This window comes from Seriola aureovittata, chromosome 5 (assembly GCF_021018895.1).
Source record: "Seriola aureovittata isolate HTS-2021-v1 ecotype China chromosome 5, ASM2101889v1, whole genome shotgun sequence".
In the NCBI taxonomy this organism is placed as follows: domain Eukaryota; kingdom Metazoa; phylum Chordata; class Actinopteri; order Carangiformes; family Carangidae; genus Seriola; species Seriola aureovittata.
The window spans coordinates 22,365,514-22,381,271 of NC_079368.1; the positions used below are offsets into that span (position 1 = coordinate 22,365,514).

Here is a 15,758-nt window from a genome sequence, read left to right on the forward strand (position 1 = left end):
GATCATAGTTTAAAGACGGAGAAAGCTCCGGCTCCGCAGAGGAAGGAGGGGAGGAGTGTTCTTCTTTGGGCCAGTGGCTTTTCCTTGCAGGAGTGAGGGGGAGCAGAGCAGAGTCGGTGCTGCAGAGGAAGAAGACTCATTGATCTGAACAGGCAGTTCGCTCTCGTCTGTGTCTCAACTTGTCATTTAATGCTGTGCTATTAATGCGAGACAATTTACTGTCTTTCCAAAAAAAAAAAAAAAAACGAGCGAATGACTTGAACTAATTACGGTTTAACTTTATGGATGCAAAGAGCTGATTATATAATCACAGCATTCAAGCAGATTTACTTCTCTAGCATGTAAATCGTTAAAACATAAACTTCCTTAGCCCCTCTAACTAAAATGAGATATTTCATGGCAGCTGCAACAGCTTCATGATAAGTCTCAAATATCTGTCAACACAAACACAGTGCATACGTTAGTGTATTGTGAAAATACGCAAGAATGACTAACACATACGCGCACATGCACTGTTAGCTCAGTGCATGTAGTTATGTGATTGTATATCAACTGATCTGACCAACTCATAGATTATAGTACTCCATGGTCTAATATAGACACATATGAGAAGATATAAACTTGCAAAAAGGAGTTAAACCATACTCTAAATTATGAGCATTAGTTATTTTGTTCATGCATTATTTGTGACATCTAGGATGATCTCTTTATTCCATGAATTAAAACCGATCTAAGAGTCAAACAATAGAAAAACCCTGTGCAAACACATGCATTCTTTAGTCAAGGTGAAATGACAAATATTTGCTCATTCCATATTGCTGCTGCTGCAGCTTTTGAACACTGATTTCTATACAGACATGTTCTGAGAGAGCTGATATCAGGTTGTGATCAACCAGGAATTAAATTCCAGTGTGTGGGATTTGTGAATTCAAGAAAAAGTGGACACCAAGAACACCTTCACACTTATACAAGAATATATTGGTTATACTTCCTGAACAAAAGCGCACATTCAAACACAGGATCCAGTAGCCATTCTAATGATTTATTTCCACAGTTCAGGATCAGGTCATTGGTTTACATGATGAATGGATGGATAAATAAATGGATGATTTTCTCTACATGAAATAAAATACATAAAGATAAAATGAATACAATTATATCAACTTAAAATGTCAGCACAAACAATGATAAACTAAAGTAAATTAAGTGATACACTTTAGTCACGCATCCAATATCTCTTCACTTTCTGGTATCAAACAAAGGAATCTAATTGAACATAATACAAATAATCATTCAAAACCAGGCAACAATAAAGGGCAATCAAATAACTGGTATAATTTTAACCAATTTAAAATAACAAAGTTTGAAAAGTTCATACTAGTCCAACTCACTGGTTCTCAGTTGTCTTTGTTCTCCTGGTTTGGACGGAAAGCTAGTTTGTTGATAATAATAATAACAGCTAATAATAAATAAACAATAATAATTAAATTAGTCCACTTCCTTTGGCTGAGTTGTGGTGTAGAATGATGGCAGTGGGAACAAAGGATCTCCTGAACCTCTCTGTTCTGCAGCGCACTGAGATGAGACATTTGCTGCTGTAGTCACAGAATCTAATAATACATAAGCCCATAATATTTAATTTGAAATTAATTGGTTGATTTCAGTGCTGTCCTCATATAGAAACCGAAACACTTGGGAGCCTAAAGATGATCTTTAATGGTTTTATCATATATTATTATCATTTTTAACAATATCAACATATAACATGTTTTAGCCCTCCCATTACCATTTTAAAAATGTAACACATTTACTCAGAGACATTTTCACCGACTTACCTTGTACTTTTATCTGATAACATTTTTGCACAGTAACTGTACTTCTTCTGTAGTAGAAAATGTCTTTTCAGTAATGGTAGTTAGTGACCGTTCACGAGCTGACGTGCTGCAGTCAGTGCAGTGTCTCATCTCCAGTCTCTGGACTTTCTGTTACTGGTAGAGTTTAATGTCGCACTATATAAACAGTTAGTGTCGCTGTTTTCTTCATCACGGTGACTAACTACCTGCTGTACATTTAAACTTACATTAGCTTTCTGCTCCATTTAACGACTTTCACTAATTCAGCAGGTGTTTACATGCTGTTCAGACGATAGTTACTTTAGCTTAGCAGTTAGCGCTAGCTTCTCGCTCTCTCTTTTGCTCGGTGTGTCTTGGACCCACAGATGAACTTATTCATCAGAGTGTGGTGTTGTTGTAACTTCAGTGTAGAGGATTGTGATTTTTATTATAACTTCATTGATGTATGCTGGCTTACCTTCGACATGGAGCTTATGGTAACCGGGACTGCTCTAGTCTGTGACCGTCTGCCGTCTGTTCAATTCAGCGTTGATAGGGTGCGCGTGACGTGTAACCAATCAGATGGTGCTGTGGGCGGGACACTGCGCCAAACTACAAACTACAAACTACAGGCCAGAGACAGATGGCTGCATCAGAGCCAAAGTACCGCATTTCTAAATGAATGAATCAATCAACAAATGTTGTTGGTTAAGAAAATAAAAATACCTATGAAGGAGAAATGCTGAATATCCCTACTTTTTAGTTACTTTTTAATTTTGGGATAATGGGGGACGATTTGGTGGGGCAGTCCGTGCCTGTGCCTAGACTCGAGAGCTATTGTTTGATGTTTGTGATGCACCTTGGAATATTATTCATTATGTCCAGAGAGCTTTTCAATTCCCTGCTAACCATGGCATACTGTAGCTCAGGGTAAAATGCTTTTCTGGGGCGTATTCTCAGGAGGCTGCAACCCCTCATACTGAATATAGTTCAGTTGTCTAATGTTTATCCCCTGAAGCCAATTATTGTGTGACTAAATGGATACTGAGACATGATACATTCCCTCCTGCCTTGTCTCAGTCCATGGGAGACACAGAGGAGACAATGCAGTGAAGTCATTATGTTATCTATGTATCTATCTACCTAGAGTACAAAAGAAGTTTGTATAAATACACAGTTGTGGTTATGGACCTACCACAGACTTATCTTTTGCAGTGTTTTTCAAAGACCAGCAACGACTGCTGGATAATGACACATGTTAGATGTACCCAGTGTCTCAGGAATCTGTTTTGGAGATCATTTCGGAAAATTTAGAAGCTGACTAAAAATAATTCAGCAAACCACCGGTAGCCCACAGCTCCACACAGATTATGACTCATGAGCATTGAGTTGATCTCAGTCGACCCTGACCTCTCCCTCCCCTACAAGAGAAAGCAACAGTAACAACACTAATGGAACATACTGGGGTGTTCCCACTAAAAGGACCCAATAAAAGAGTAAGCAGTCACCTCTTTGTTTTTTGATTCTGTTGAAGATAAAAAAAAAAAAATAGTTATTTGAGAATTAACAAGCCCTGCCTTACAGGAACCAACACACCCTGACATTAATGGACAAATAGTGTGTTGTTGGCAAGTGTTTTATTACACATCTGGAATGTAAAAATCGCAGGACTGGGTAATTTGATTTTTTTTTCACAATGGATGAAAATGTATCACTTTATTCCTCACAGCTATCTCTCTAAATCAAAGTAATCACATATTTTAGGATGAGGGGATAGATTTTAGACATGACCTGCATCATCATACATCATATACTCATGTATGTTACTGTGGCGAGGGGCCAGTTTATCTTTTAAAAATACATGCATTGCCAAGGAGCATGATTATAGTCCAGAAAGCTGTCTGGATTAGATTCAATCCCAGAATGAATCGGCCTCTTATCATCCCCATAGACATTACCCAAACTGACCCCCTGAAGTACCCCGTTACAGTAATGTGCAACAGACTGTGAAATGTCTCAACCTGGAAAATAATCAGGACCTTTTGTTAGTCTTAGGTGGGAGAGAGAGGATTTAACACAGAGAGATTGTGGCCACATTCCTCATAAAGGCTTCCTTGTGTTGTGGTGAGTAACAGGTCTGGGAGGTTTGGGGAAATTTATTGCGGTAGTATTACTGATTCCCAAAATGCATCTGGGTCAATGATCATTGCCCTCAAATAACAATAGAAACCAAAAGTTATTATATGACAAAAAAAATGTCAAATTAAACCAATTCAATAAAGTTAAAGCACCAGTATATGATGTTGACCAAAGATCAGTGGGGGTTTTTTTTTGTTTGTTTGTTTTTTTTAATTTTTGGTGACAGAAATTTTCACTTATCACTAGGTCCACTTTTTCAGGAGCTTTCATCCATATCCTGTTGTCTTCATCGATGGATAGTTTTCACTCAAAGCAAATGCAAAACTAAGCAGACTTTGTGCCATTCTGCTGTTTCCATGGTGCAATCTCAAACTGTTTTATTTGATTGTTTTCTAGTGTTATAAACTTTATTTAATCAGGTAATCTCACTGAGATTAAGATCTCCTTTACAAGAGCGACCTAAAAAGAACTGAGATAAGACACACAATAAAACACAGAAACGCACAAGCACAAACAAACAGCATCAGAAACAATCACAGTGATCTCTAATGTCCAAAGTCAAAATTCTTCCACTGACGTGAGACTTTCAGGTTTTAATGTGCTTTGTAATTCAAGCATCATACAGTATATAGCCAGCAGGTAGCCTATGTATGTAGGCTATTGGAAGAAAGTCTTTGGGGTATCATGGGGTGTCAATAGTTACACATTTTATTGGCTGAATAAACTCTGAGTGCTTTAGCTAAAAGTTAGTTCCCACTGTTCAGTATATGTTGTGCAAAAATAAGCCAAGTATTTTCCCCAACAAACGGGACTGTTGAGTCCTGCTGGAATCCATCCGAGGTCCACGTGTCTGCGGTTCCCGCTCTGTCCACAGGAGGCGCTGCTGGACGCACCTCTGTGAACTTTGTTCCAGTAGTAAACGGGCGTGTTTTCTCTCATTTGAGTTATTCCTGAGGAAGTGAGAACATGGACTGAAGTTTGACAGGTAAGGTGAGTCGGTGTAGATTGAAAACGAAGCCGCTTGTATTGTAGAAAACTAAAAGAAATGATACCGTTTTGAATAAACTCTTGTAGTCTTATTATTGGAAAGCTCTCTCATAGTTTGGTTATTCATGGAGTTGTTTGTGTTGGCAGGAGTTGGTGTGGTTGTGATTGTCTCTGTTTCAGTGCTGTGTGTATGTCTGTGTGTATCTGTGTGTGTGTGAGAGAGAGAGAAGTGTACTGTGACCTGTCGAGATTTTCCTCCTGATTAAATTAACTGCAATGTTTTATTTACTTTAGTTTGCTCCCTTTGTCATTGTGGTTGCTGTTGACCTTCAAATACTGACAGATAGCCTTACACAGGGTGGATCTGTCTTGTTTGTGTTGACAATAGTGAAAACATATGACACCTTTTTTCACTACATACAGGACTACACTACAGCTGAGCCACAGGGCTGCACTCATATACCTCAGGGAATTAGGCGGAGATGGAGGATTTCTGGTCAGGGGCCCTCTGGGCTCTGAAGATTTGGCTTTACCTCATTGTCTGCCTCATCATGATCCCAGCCATGTTTGGCTTCTCACTGGGCATCTCTGAGACCTACATGACCATCCTGGTCAAAACTTTAGAGGTACTGTCAGTCACATTCTTCCCACAGATGTCCCCTTGAAAACAAATATTCAGATTCTCATCCATTGCTCCACATAAGACATGGCCATGAACGTCTCCTGTCTGTCCTCCTCTACAGTGGGCCACTCTGAAGATACAGAAGGCAAACGCAGATGACATACTGAAAGCTTCTGCATCTAATGGTGAGTAGAAAACTACTAGATAGATAGATAGATAGATAGATAGATAGATAGATAGATAGATAGATAGATAGATAGATAGATAGATAGATAGATTTAAACCAAATACAAAAGTGCTCATCTAGAGAAGATATTGTCATATCCTTTATTGTGAAAGATGGCGGTTTAGTGACATATGAGTTGAGCTGCAATACTGGATTTCATAACATATTTTATTACACATCTGGAATAGACGTGTTGCAATTAAATCACATGGTTTTTAAATGAGTCATTGATTTACATGTTGAGTGAAATTTTTTCTGGATAAAGAAAATGCAAACATGATAATAGCACCGAGACCTCACAGAGAAGGTTTGATTTTCAGCTAAAGGATTTCTTCTTGTGCGCAGCAGTCTCTGTCTGGCACCAGGACTCAGTTGACTTGAGAACTTGAGAACAAGACGCAATTACACAACTTTTTATCAGTCGCTAAGCTGCACAGGGTGATATCTCCTCCTGTAGCACATCAAGATGTTAGTCATGCCAGCAGCCAGTGTGGCCTCTGCAAAGTTCAAAGTATGTCAGTGTTACATTTTTAAATGTGGAGGACGAACACAAGTAGTGAAAGTGCTTCATAACAGAGATAAGGAGGACTGCGTGCAGAAAATCTGATTGAATATTGAATGCAGAGTTTGTTATTCTAGGTTTTGGACTTTGCCCACTGAGTTATCAGATAATATAATCTGAGGCCAACTCTTAACTGTTCTCAGACCTGTTGGGTGGACAGTGTCAGATCGCAGGCATTGCAGCCTTTGTTACTTAAGACCGCTCTCTGAACAGCTCAGTTCTCAGTTAAGATGAGTCATTGTTACATTTTGTCAGTTCTTGGAAAAGTTCTGCTGAGAACTATCCATGAAATATTTAATCTGGTCTCTGATCAGTGCCAGCATGTCCTGCTGAGATTCACAGTTGAACCTGCTTGTTATACCAAATACATAAATATATATATATATATTTATATATATATATATAGGATGGATGATGAGGTATATATATATATATATGTATGTATTGATTATATATTTACAGTATATTATATGCCTATATATATATATATATATATTATATATATATATATATGTGTATATATACACTATGACACTTGCATTCCTGAATGAACTTTTCCTCTGGTGACTCAAACCGTTTTGGTTTCTAGCAAGATTGTCTTGCACATAATGATTCTTATCAGATGAGTGATTGACTGAGTTTGAATCTGTTACTGTGTGTGTGTGTGTGTGTGTGTGTGTGTGTGTGTGTGTGTGTGTGTGTGTGTGTGTAGCAGGTCTCATCGAGAGGGAAGATGGCTCTATGGAGAAAGAGTTAGAGGAACTTAGACGCAGTCGCCCCAAGCCACCAGTGGGTGGTGATTTTACACTTAGTGACTGTTTTTATTTCACCCGGAAAGGAATTGAGAGCATCGTGGAGGATGAGGTAAGTCTTTATTTTATCAGCAAGACACAATTTGTTACGTTAGTGGTAATAAGTGATTTTGTTGAGTGATCTGGTTTCATTTGTTTAAATGAAGGTGACCCAGAGGTTCTCTTCAGAGGAGCTGGTGTCCTGGAACTTACTCACTCGCACCAACAACGATTTCCAGTACATCAGTCTGAGGCTGACACTGGTTTACGGCATCGGCATCTTTGTGAGATACTGCATCCTCGCGCCGCTCAGGTACACCAGCTGACTGCAACATTAAGCTGTTAGTCAGCTCTATTCACACAAAGGCAGCACTGAAATAAGAGAAACAGAAATAATGTCAGAGGCTGAGCTCTAGTACTCTTTGTCTTGGTGAAAAATAATGTTATGTTTGCGCTGAGATTGAAGCACATTCAAAAATGCGAGGTGTAGTAGAGGAAGAAGTTACTGTCACTGAAAAACTGCATGTTTGCCTCTACCCAGTGGGTTTACTGTAATATCTGCCATCAAACCGTGCATCTAGTATTTCTTGAATTCAGTTAAGTTAAGGCTAAAAAAGCCTGTCTGACCATTCAGTCTTTTATTATGTGTGTGAGTTTTTATTGTTTCTGTTTGTAAACTGAAAACTGAAGGTGTTCCTCTCTCCAGGATATTACTGGCCTGCATTGGTTTGAGCTGGCTGGTAATAGGAACATCTACAGTTGGATTACTTCCAAATTCAAGGTAACCACAATATATAACTTGTCCAAAAATAATCATTTTGTGCACCTTACATTTTGCTTTAAAACCCTTTCTCGCTGGCTCCCCCCTCAGTTGTGCTTGTTTTTGCTTTTTCCCAATTTTAAGGATTAAGTCTTGGCTGAGTGAATGGGTCCATGTCATGTGCTACAGAATCTGTGCCCGAGGACTCTCTGCCGCTATCTGCTATCACAACAGGTGAACCTGCTCACCGAGTATCTTTCTAACCAAAATCAGGAATAGCTTCATCTCCTGATTCTGACTGTGTGTCTTCTCTTCACAACCGCAGGGAAAATAAACCCAAAAAAGGAGGACTCTGTGTCGCCAACCACACCTCTCCTATCGACATTGTGATTCTCTGCAACGACGGGTGTTATGCTATGGTATGGTATTTTTACTGTAACATTTAAATACTTATTACATTTAACATGCTGAATCATGATAATTATTCAAATGTGTTTATCAGGTGGGTCAGGTCCATGGAGGGCTGATGGGAGTTGTTCAGAGAGCCATGGTGAGGTCCTGTCCTCATGTCTGGTTTGAGAGAGCAGAGATGAAAGATCGCCACCTAGTGACCAAAAGGTGGGTATTGCACTTCTTACTGTAACTTCAGCACATCTTTTCAGGCTTGTCATTGCATGTCTTTCCTGCCTGCGTTTTCTCTGCGGGCACTAAGAAAGGTTTGGCATTTTCCTGGCAAGAAAAATCCTCTAGAGTTTCTGTAGCTCCAAACAAGAACAGATATGTTTTGGAAAAGTTGCTTCTGAACTAACACAGTTTGGATCCCAGTATCTCATAATCTCATCTTCTCCCAGACACTCGTTCCAGATGTTTGATGTGTTGTCCTAAATGTGAAAAAAAAAACTCTTCAAAGGTGCAGGAAATGTTTCCATTACCTCTTTGTGTTGCTTCCAGGTTGAAGGATCATGTGAATGACAAGACAAAGCTTCCCATATTAATATTTCCAGAGGGTAAGTGTGACCAGAGTTACTTTATCCACATCAGTCTGATGTTTGTCTTTGTATCATCAAAGATAAGACTCAGCGAGTGTTGTTATTTTAGCTCTGTGCCTGGTGGCAGTCTGAGCGCTGACGAATGAGCAGCTACTTCATGTGGGTTTGGACAGAGCTCACACAGCTCAGTCTCCTTTTAATATGCTGATGTCTGGTATCTGCAGGAACCTGTGTCAACAACACATCCGTCATGATGTTTAAAAAGGGAAGTTTTGAAATTGGAGCAACTATATATCCAGTAGCCATTAAGGTACAGTCAGCCCCATTTCTCATTCAGATTTTCAACCTTCTGACTCATATATTACTGTTCCTCACTTCACCTATTTGCATTTTTGAATTTTTTTAGTATGACCCAAAGTTTGGAGATGCTTTCTGGAACAGTTCCAAGTACAGCATGGTTAATTACCTGCTGAGGATGATGACCAGCTGGGCCCTTGTCTGTAATGTCTGGTACCTACCAGCCATGCACCAGCAGGTGTGTACGACATGTGCTGAAGCACGTGAGCATACGCATGCATAAGCCCACGTGTACAGCCCAAAGGTGCCACCCCTCCACGTATGTTCACACAGAGACACATGTCTGACTGAGTTTGTTGTTTATTCAAAAAAAAAAAAAAAAATTGCAGGAGGGGGAAGACGCCGTCCAGTTTGCCAACAGAGTGAAGTCAGCCATCGCTCACCAGGGAGGGCTGGTAGATCTGCAGTGGTAAGACTTCAACTCTTTGCTACTATTTTTTTTTTTTTTGTCTGTTGAATTTTTCTTCCTTGCAATGGATAAAACAGGCTGAGAAACTGACCCACTGCCCTTTAACACATGAGTAATTGTAATAAGAGCTTGTGAGAGAAAACCATTTATCAACTAAGATTTTGAGTTTCCAACTGTATGATATTTTTCAAATATCAAATCAAATATCAGACATGAAAATCATCAAAAAATAGTCCCTTTTTTCATGAAAGTGAAGTATTAACAGTGTTCATACAGTCTACTGCATGTGTTCGATTGATCGGCACCACTCTCAGTTTGTTCGGTCTGCACCTGGCTGCCTCTGCAGGGACGGAGGCCTGAAGAGAGCAAAGGTGAAGGAGACATTTAAAGAGCAGCAGCAGAAGATGTACAGCAGCATGGTGGTGGGAGAAGACAGCAGCAGCAACAGTGACTGAGACCCCCCCAACAGGTGTGACGGACAAACCCCTGCCCTGTTCGTGAAGGATTCACACTGGAAGCGAGCCTCTCTCCTCTAACATGCTCTCATTAGCTGGACCTGATATGAAATACAGCACTGACAAGTGGACTTCAATGAACACTGTGAAAAACTTTGGTACAGCTAAAAGGAGGAGAGTCTTAGTGATTACAAGAAAACCCAAGTGCAATATCGACCTTTATGAGGAAAAGACTGACTGTAAAAAGGGAAAGCTCTTTGTTTTTATTGCTGCTTTAAGATATCTACTGTTAGGACTGAGTATTAATGCTGAGAAAATGCCCTGAATGAAATGTGTGACTGCAGACAAGCTACTGGGTAGACAAACTGGATTCATGAATGTCTCTATTCTCACAGTCAGCTGCCTCATTCATGGGCTGCTCATTGTTTTTAAAAAAAAATAAATTTTACTTTATGAATTGAATACCCAAAGTGTGATTATTATCAAGAGCAAAAAGAACCTGGAAATCTTTGTAGTTGCACTGTTTTATAACATAACATGATTATTTAGTATAACCGATACAAAAATACTGATAATTATGATTTAGCCATTTGAATATGGGCTTTATATAATGAGATATTTCAGTTAAAAGACAACCTGTTCAAACAGTCTTCCCACTTTGTGTTAAACACTGATATATTTATAGCTTAGTTTTATGTTCTTCAAAAAGGAAAATGCTTTCACACTGCTTTTGGTAACCTTTGACCCCTCACCCCTTTCTTCACAGATGTGCAAAGGTAAAGCATGAGACACAAGAAGCACAAGGGTTTGATGGCTTGGCACTTAAATAACACATGATGATGTTACGTGTGAGAGCCCAGTTCATTAAATGTCCACATGAGTTGCGACATCATTAAAGGAGAACACACAGCCGAGACTTTTTGGATCCCTCTTCACTGGTTGGTTTTCCTGAAGCTTCATCCTCAATGCCTCCATTTTTCGGTGGATCCTCCTCTTTGGCCACTCAAAACAAATGAAATAAGAATTTGTTTAAAGTTCATTTACTTTAACTGTGTGAATGTCGACACAATCCTGACATTTCTTTTATTTTGAATGGTCGGCGGTCTCACCATCATTCTCAGGATTATCCCTCGGATCTGTGTTGTCCTGCCTGTTCTGTGTAAAAAAAACAAAACAAAACAAACATCCCTTAATCACAGGAATGACAGCCACCGCACCACACTGTGAACGGCAGCTTTTAAAGCATCAGCCTCAACTTGATGACAGTACTCACCCGCGATATGTTTCTTTGGTTTTTCTTGCTCTGTTGCAGTTCCTGGTATCTATAAATATCATCAACAGAGAAAAGATGTTTACATGTCATCGCCAAGAAACTCAGCTGAGTGTCATTTATTTACAGCAACATGCTTTCCTTAAAATGTGACTTCCTGCCTCCTCCTTTTATTAACCCAGCCAGGAGAAACAAATGGTATGGTGAAATATTTATGAGCCAGATTAGTGCCTCACATCTGCGTCTCCCCTCTGCACAGTTCAGATGACAAACAGGTTGCTGCTGATTCACTCAGGCAGTGTTTAAATGAAGCTGCTTTTATCTCTTAGCAATAAAACCCAATAAAGCTGCTCTGTAACAAATCTTCTGTGGTTTTACCTCAATGAATACAACGGCCTCTACATTCAAAGCAGCCCACACTATATGTTTTGTTTCTTGTAAGCTATAATTTTGAATTTAGCCAACTAGGTGTGTTAGTTTTCATCATTTATGTGTAGCCGATTTAGCTACTGGAAATTGTCTCCAGGATAATATCAGCCTGCAGTGGTGTCAGCTGGTTGGTTATAGTAACAACATCAGTCTCATCAGGCAAAATGAACAGATAATATAACCATTCCACACAAAAACACACATTTCTGTGTCAAACATTGTGAATCAATGATCGTTCACAAAGTACGTGTGCAGTGATCTACCCACCGTTGCAGATAGGAGTCACCACTCCTGTTGGCAGGTCTGGGTTTCCGCCTCACTACAGCTGGTGTCCATGTCGTGCTTGGGTCTAGTTTTACTTCCACCCTGCCTGCAACTCCAGGTGGAACAGGCATCTCTGCCAGCAGAACTACAGATTTCAGAGATCAAGAATAAACTCACGGTCATTTGGATGCAACTCTGCTGTTGGAGCAAATGTGCTGAGAGAGGAGCCTTGCCTTTGCAGAAGTTCACACACTCCTTGTCTTCTTGTTGTTCACCGGCTGTTTGCTGGCTGAGCAGGAAAATGTGGCTGTGGAGTTTATGGGGATGTTTGTTGTTATATCCATGGCAACAGTGTCCCAAAAGAATGGAACAGCAGTGAGGCCAGTGAGGTGAATGTGATGGATCCACTGACATCTACTTACTTTAATTGCTTATAATTTAAGCATTTAAATCTTGCAGTGTTATATTGCAAAATAATTAACACTAATAAGTAGACAACCTGTCAGAACAGTCCCACCTTGAATTAAACACTGATCCACCGACATCTTTACGTAACTTTACTTTATTTTACTTTACTGTAAAACATTTAGAAATAGTTCTATATGATTTTACAAGCAACGTGTGGAAAATCTTGTATCATAAAGTTTTTTACTGACCAGTACAAACAGCCATTGAACATACATTTTTATGTTTACCCATACATTATCTCTCAATATACAGAAGAAGTGTCGTATGTGGATATGATTCTAACTCAAGTTACATATTTCCTGAGTTGAGTTAAACTTATTATTATCATTTTTATTACATAACCAAAGACAGGATTTCAGCAGATATTTATTTACTGAGCTTTTCAGTGGGTAATGTTCAGATTTTTCTTTTAGGCTCACAGCGATTAGAATGAGTTTTTAGTCCTAATCTATGTGCAGTGTTGGTTAACAGGATGAGCATTTGAAATTATCGTAGAAGCTTTTGAGGAACCAACACTTTATTCTCATAAACAAATCAGCCAGTTTTTAACACCAGCAGAACTGCAGCATTTATAACCATTGAACAGTTGAGTTTGAATGAATCAAGAAATCCCAACATTATTCCATCAAACATTCGTATATTTGAATGACAACCATCATCATCATCGGGCTGCCTGGTGACCTGTATGACCTGACCACAGATAGCGGCCCTTGTTAGGATTCTTCCTTCTCATCTCCATGTGTGATGATGTAGCAGAGCGACTTGTAGTCGATGTTACCAGTTGGGTCGATGGGAGCGAGAGCAAAGGCCTGATCCACCTACAGGTTTGTGAAGTGACAGTTTACCTGGTGAAAATTACTATTTTATGGAATATTTTGAAAGTCTCTCATTAATAGAAAAATAGAAATAGAAAACACAAACCTCCTCTGCTGAGAATTTATCAGCTTGGTTCATCAGTAACCTCCTAAACCTGCATATACAAAACAGAAGAATGTGTAAAAGGAGGGATAAATAACATACTCTAATGTTACAGCTAATATGGAAAATATAATGATAATGTGAAAGCTACTTAATAAAATTGATCTTACTCATCCTTATTGACAAAGCCCGTCCCATTGGGATCAAAAAGCTTAAAGGCAGCAAGTATGGTGTCTTCAGGATCGGTACCTGGAGGAAAACAAAATATGATCCAGCATCATTTGAAAGCCTGTCCTGAAAAAAAAGAAATAAAAAAATGTATTTGAACATCTATGAAAAGTTCTTACCATTGAGTTTCTCCCCAAAAAGAGACAGGAACACAGTGAAGTTGATTGGGCCCTTCCCCTCATTCAACATCTCATCCAACTCCTCGTCTTTGACATTCAGCTTCCCTGGTACACACACACACACACACACACACACACACACACACGCACACACACAAATGCACACACAATCAGTTTAAAAAAAATATACAGTATCAAATGCAATGCAAAAAGCCAGTTACATCAGCACAACCTTTTTTATTTTTTAGGTATATATATATTAATAGATCAAAAAGATAAAAAGATAAAGAGTTAAAGGTAAAGAAAATACCCAGCTGTCCATACGTCTCTCTCAGGTCTTGTTTTTTGATAACTCCGTCTCTGTCTTGGTCAATGCAGCCAAAAGCCTGTAGCACAAACACGAGTTTTAACCAGTGCCGGTATTGGCTAATTATCATTGACTAAAATGATAGTGAGTTCACAGTTATTATTTCTTCCTCAACCAGGTGTAATAATGTAGGTTGAATTGTATTCAATGCTTTTCTTTCTTGCTCTTCACAAGGTGCATCAGAACTTTATTATTCATTATTGCTAGAAATTAAAGTAACAAATTCTTGCATTGATCTTTTATAAGACCTGTTGCACAAAGAGCTGCTCAGTACAAGAATAGCCAAATCTTATCATGGTTATCATGAATATTGTCAAATTTAGTTCTTGGTTGAAATGAACAAAATGTAGGTTGTGCAAAAAGGAATAACTGCTGAAGCAAGCTCTAAAAATTAATAAACATTTTTCATATAATAAGCTGGCATGCAATGGGGATATAAGTTTCATTCACGCAGTGAATTTATAAGGCCACTCCAATCATTCCATCAGAGACTAAAGAAGGTAAATTGCTAAAATATTCTCAAAAATCACAGGCTCCTACACACATTTCCTTGAAGAAGAGTTTTTAGTACTGTACCTCCTTGAACTCCTGTATCTGGGACTGCTCGAACATGGAGAAGACATTGGAGCAAGACTTCTGTCCTCCCCTCTGTCTCTTATTGGAGGCCTTCTTACTTGCCTGAGAAGATGAACACAAACTCTCTTAGTTTACATGCTGATATTTTTTGCTCATGTTTAGCTACACAATAACCTAATCACAACACAGTAATAAGATTACTAAATTATCTGATTGGTTTTCTTTAAATAATCACTGACTGAAAATATCAAAATCCTGAAGGAGCTGACTGACTTACCATGTCTGAACGATTGTTATGTGGACTCCCAGCTGAGGTGTGATGCTGGGGTGGGTTTTATGTATGGCCCATCTTATCTTCTACCATCCTATAATAGCCTGCGGTGGCCAGCACAGTCCCTTACATGGCCACGGCTGCTCTCTGTGGGTCGCTAAAGGCACCTGATAAGAGGTGAAGCGGCCAGGATTCCTCTGGGCTGGAAAATAAAGATATGAGGAGCAGAAAGGGAGAGAGGAGACAGGGGAAAGTGACCTCTGACGTTTGACAGTCACTCAACCAAATGAAGTTACTCTTCAGTGGTCAAATAAAGTCTTTTATTGAGACTTCAGAAACAGCACTGTGTGATGCAGCGCAGCAAACCTTAAGCCTTAATACAATAATTTCCTGCAGCAAATGAGACTTATTAAGCTCAGGGGTCTCCCATGCACTGAGAGACATGTGTGGACTCCTTCTGATGAATTTCTATCCTCTCTCTTTTTAAATTAAATTTAAAATGTTGTAAATTAATGAAACCATCTTAATCTTTTTGTTTGTAATCTTAACGTTTTGGATCCATTTCACAGTGTGTTCTTGTAATGAAAGCACAAAATCTACCATATTAATTGCTGCATGTAAAGGAAAGATGTTACATTCACAGATTATGGTTGGTCGCTTATATTTCATTAACAGGACTATGACACCACTGGCTTCAGTTTTGTCATTGTTGGTTGTTA

At 39.1% G+C, this 15,758-nt stretch overlaps 2 protein-coding genes across 4 annotated transcripts; one reads left to right on the forward strand and one right to left on the reverse strand.

The window, feature by feature from the left end:
• The first annotated feature begins 4,857 nt into the window (after positions 1-4,857).
• agpat9l (1-acylglycerol-3-phosphate O-acyltransferase 9, like) lies at positions 4,858-10,591 on the forward strand. 3 transcript variants are annotated; one of them, XM_056375311.1, is made up of 14 exons: positions 4,858-4,956; positions 5,382-5,584; positions 5,702-5,765; positions 7,081-7,232; positions 7,327-7,472; positions 7,866-7,940; positions 8,064-8,153; positions 8,245-8,338; positions 8,422-8,537; positions 8,871-8,926; positions 9,133-9,218; positions 9,315-9,443; positions 9,595-9,674; positions 10,021-10,591. In XM_056375311.1, the coding sequence occupies exons 2-14, from the start codon at positions 5,441-5,443 to the stop codon at positions 10,127-10,129; spliced, it is 1,341 nt and encodes a 446-aa protein (XP_056231286.1). In that variant the 5' UTR covers positions 4,858-4,956; positions 5,382-5,440; the 3' UTR covers positions 10,130-10,591. The 3 variants fall into 3 exon arrangements, with proteins under 3 accessions (XP_056231286.1, XP_056231288.1, XP_056231287.1); XM_056375313.1 differs by having other exon boundaries at positions 7,084-7,232; XM_056375312.1 differs by having other exon boundaries at positions 4,874-4,961.
• A 2,045-nt stretch (positions 10,592-12,636) lies between these two features.
• On the reverse strand, positions 12,637-15,712 carry myl7 (myosin, light chain 7, regulatory). The gene is made up of 7 exons (XM_056377001.1): positions 15,046-15,712; positions 14,769-14,870; positions 14,136-14,211; positions 13,826-13,930; positions 13,649-13,727; positions 13,482-13,530; positions 12,637-13,378 (listed from the first exon to the last, which is right to left on the reverse strand). The coding sequence occupies exons 1-7, from the start codon at positions 15,046-15,048 to the stop codon at positions 13,274-13,276; spliced, it is 519 nt and encodes a 172-aa protein (XP_056232976.1). The 5' UTR covers positions 15,049-15,712; the 3' UTR covers positions 12,637-13,273.
• Between the last annotated feature and the right edge of the window lie 46 nt (positions 15,713-15,758).